At 39.5% G+C, this 3,627-nt stretch overlaps 1 protein-coding gene across 1 annotated transcript; it reads left to right on the top strand.

Annotated features, from left to right (window-relative positions):
- The first annotated feature begins 220 nt into the window (after window positions 1-220).
- LOC145068869 (uncharacterized) lies at window positions 221-1,945 on the top strand. Its single transcript, XM_079015839.1, has 3 exons — window positions 221-476; window positions 741-1,367; window positions 1,458-1,945. Exons 1-3 carry the CDS (start codon window positions 246-248, stop codon window positions 1,776-1,778), a joined length of 1,179 nt encoding a protein of 392 aa, XP_078871965.1. The 5' UTR covers window positions 221-245; the 3' UTR covers window positions 1,779-1,945.
- Window positions 1,946-3,627: the final 1,682 nt, after the last annotated feature.

Below are 3,627 nucleotides of genomic sequence, written 5' to 3'. Positions count from 1 at the left end.
GTCACGTATGTATGACTTTTGGCAACTTTTGCTTTTTTTCCCTTTCCCCCCTCAAAAAGTTTAAACAAACACATTTTAAAACTATCTTTTAGAAAAAGATATGAATCAAAAAGTTGTTTTTGAAAAGAACTTTTTGGTATGAAAAGCTATCACACACCCCCCTCATATATTATGGGGTCTAAATTGTAAGTCTCCAGGATCAACTTTAAATTTTTAAACAGTAAAAAGGGCAAGATTCGTAGCAAATGGGAATTGTTCGTATTCAATCAAGGCGGCTCCAACCCCACTTGCTACTAAACTCTTTTCTCACTATTCAACACTCGATTCATCGCCTTCAACAACGACATCAGCTCAATTTCAACAAACCCAAATCCACCAGATCCAATTTTGCAACAATTAGAACGATTTCTACATCATCATCATCATCATCCGCCATGGTTAAAGCTATCAGGGTTCATGAACTTGGTGGTCCTGAGGTATTCCTCCCTCTAACTCTCCTCTCCTTTCTCAATTCGGTTCCTTTATGAATCATAAACAAGTTATTGTTGAAAGTTAAGTGCATGATTGAAGTTTCGGTGATCAATAGCATCATTAACATTCTAGGTTGTAAATTGTTTTATCCGTGATTGTTGATCTAGGTGTTTGCCCTAATGATGCATGTGATTTCGGATTCAGTTATATGATTATATTCATCAGAAAATGAAAACTTTGTGATTACAAATAAATCAAAATCGTTACAGGTCATGAAAATGGAGGACGTTGAAATCGGAGAACCAAAAGACGGAGAGATTCGAGTGAGAAACAAAGCAATTGGAGTAAATTTCATTGACGTTTATTTCCGCACAGGCGCCTATAAAGCAGCTTCAATACCATTCACACCAGGTATGGAGGCTGTCGGAGTTGTAACAGCTGTAGGTCAAGGACTAACCGGCCGGCAAGTCGGAGATATTGTCGCCTACGCCGGTTTCCCCATGGGAGCATACGCTGAAGAACAGATACTACCTGCAGAAAAAGTTGTACCCGTGCCTTCCTCCGTTGACCCCGTTGTAGCAGCTTCCGTCATGCTAAAAGGACTGACAGCTCAATTCCTCCTCCGCCGTTGCTTCAAGGTGGAAAGTGGACATACGGTTCTTGTTCATGCTGCCGCCGGTGGAGTTGGATCCTTATTATGTCAATGGGCAAATGCACTTGGAGCTACTGTAATTGGAACGGTTTCAACCTCAGAGAAAGCTGCACAAGCTAAAGAAGATGGATGCCACCATGTGATTGTCAGCAAACAAGAATCTTTTGTTGAACGTGTGGCTGAGATTACATCAGGTGAAGGGGTTGAAGTGGTGTATGATTCAGTCGGAAAAGACACCTTGCAGGTTACCTGTTCTTCCTTTCTTCATCATTTTCATTCTGTTATGAGACCCTAAAATTGTTTTTGTTTTTGTTTTTTTTTTTTTTTCAATTAGGGGTCATTAGAGTGCTTAAAGATACGTGGACACTTGGTGTGTTTTGGGCAATCATCTGGTGCACCGGATCCTGTGCCTTTATCTGCACTTGCTGTAAAGTCATTGTTCTTGACAAGGCCTTCTTTGATGCAATACACATCTAAAAGAGATGAGTTACTTGAAGCTGCTGGTGAGGTGTTCGGTAATATTGCAAATGGGGTTTTACGGGTTCGGGTCAACCATAAGTATCCACTTTCTCAGGCGGGTCAAGCACATTCTGACCTTGAAACCCGAAAGACTACCGGCTCCATTGTATTGATACCTGATGGGATTGAGCTTTAAGCTTATGTGGTGGTTTTAAGCTTTTAATTAGTTTTTGTTTGACCTTAATTTCTCTTTGCCTATTCGATGCATTATCCTATTGTATGTCTCTCATGTTGGTTATAAATACAATAGCTGTAACAATGACTTTCGTAAAAGATAACAACTTGGATTGTTTTTGAAAACAATGATAATCCAACATCTCCTAAGCAAATAAACTAGGGGTGAGCATAGGTCGGTTTTGACCCAAAACCGAACCCTACCCGATATCCTCGGTTTTTAAATAATCCAAATCGAACCCACAACACAAACTGATTGGTTCGGTCTGACGGTTTCCGGTTTCTATCGGTTCATTTCCGGGTGTAAATCCAAACCCAAACTCAATCCCAACCTAAGTTTGTAAATCTTGAGAAAACAATACATAGAGGCTTAGAGCATCTTCAACTTACTCCCAAATTCAATTTTTTCCTATTCTTTTTCAACCATATCCTATTTCTACTTTTATTTTTGGAGATATAAATAATATGCACTCTATAAGCTGGGGCTAACACACTTAGCTAACATGGAGGTTCCTAATCTAACAACTAACTAGGAGGTTTTGGGTTCATTTCCAGATATATGAGATATTTAAATTATTTGTCGTTTCAAAAAAAGATATGCACTCAAACATGGAGGAACACTATTCATTTCTGAAAAATAGAGTTGAAGTTTTAGTTGCCGATTTTAGTCCATCTTTTATTTTTATCTATTAGTTATAATTTAAATGTAATATTTAATATTTGTATTATCCTGTTATATATTAAGTTGTAACAACCCAAAAACCCGATAAAAATTTTCATTTTTTTGAAAATATAAATGCAATAATAATTTGTTCCCAAAAATTCATTACATCATATTGTATCAAATATCAAAGTATCAAAATAGATAAATGTGAAAAGTGTTGGAGAGTGAATGCTGCTACATCAAGTCAGACCCTTCCTTTTTGTACCGGAAGTACCTGAAACACCCAAATAAACTGTAAGCAAAAAAGTTTAGTGAGTTTCTCAAATATCACACTACATACAACCACATAATACCACAGGACAAATATAGTTGTCATGGGCAACCCCCATGGTCTTAAGTGCTAGGGGCTCCCCCTGGTCTTAACATGGAATGTCACGGGCTATCCTCATGGTCTGATATCCAAGTGTCATGGGCTCCCCCCATGGTCTTAACCTAGAATGCCACAGGCTACCTTCGTAGTCTGATATCCAAGTGTCACGGGCTACCCCCATGGTCTTCACACAAATAGACAAACACATAAAAACTATCCAGTCTCTTGTCAAATGATGAGTCGACGTTGGTGCCTTCGACTCATTGATATAGTGAGAGAACCCACCTTAGACTTCTGATAAAATACTGCTCGGCTGTTGGTCCGGTAATCTCACACTGAATAAACACAATTTATCCTGATTAGAATTGAATCACGAATCCAAGACATAGGCCTAGATCCTAAGTCCAAACTCCTCCGATAAGGCCCAAAAGTCTTCCGTCCCATAATGGGCCTAACATCCAAGTCCCAAACAATAATGGGCCACAATGCCCAAAAGGCCAAATCATGCCATCAATGGCCCAATAAAAAGTTCAAAGGACCACTACACTAAAAGACCCAGGCCCAATGTTAATTAGGGCCCAAATGGATCAAAAGTCCGTCGGAGGCCCAAAGTCCACTGGGAGCGTACGCCCAACGTACCTCTTCCGTATGCTTAGTGTACTAAGTTCATGGGCTGTATGTGCAACGTACAACCTAGTACACCCAGCGTACAAGCTACTTTGCACCAAATCCGTTAAGTGTTTAATGCATGAAGACATCTTTGTCCAAGTTCCAGAT

Source organism: Lactuca serriola, chromosome 8 (assembly GCF_051521515.1).
Source record: "Lactuca serriola cultivar US96UC23 chromosome 8, Lser_US96UC23_V15, whole genome shotgun sequence".
Classification (NCBI taxonomy): Eukaryota; Viridiplantae; Streptophyta; class Magnoliopsida; order Asterales; family Asteraceae; genus Lactuca; species Lactuca serriola.
Note: the sequence above shows the minus strand (reverse complement) of the source record. Positions and strands in the feature narration are given on the sequence as shown.

Excerpts from the sequence above, each read along its gene's own strand:
- LOC145068869 (XM_079015839.1), top strand. The coding sequence starts at position 246 with ATGGGAATTGTTCGTATTCAATCAAGGCGGCTCCAACCCCACTTGCTA. Across the intron at positions 477-740 it reads ATGAACTTGGTGGTCCTGAG|GTCATGAAAATGGAGGACGT; the intron begins GTATTCCTCCCT and ends AAATCGTTACAG. Across the intron at positions 1,368-1,457 it reads TCGGAAAAGACACCTTGCAG|GGGTCATTAGAGTGCTTAAA; the intron begins GTTACCTGTTCT and ends TTTTTCAATTAG.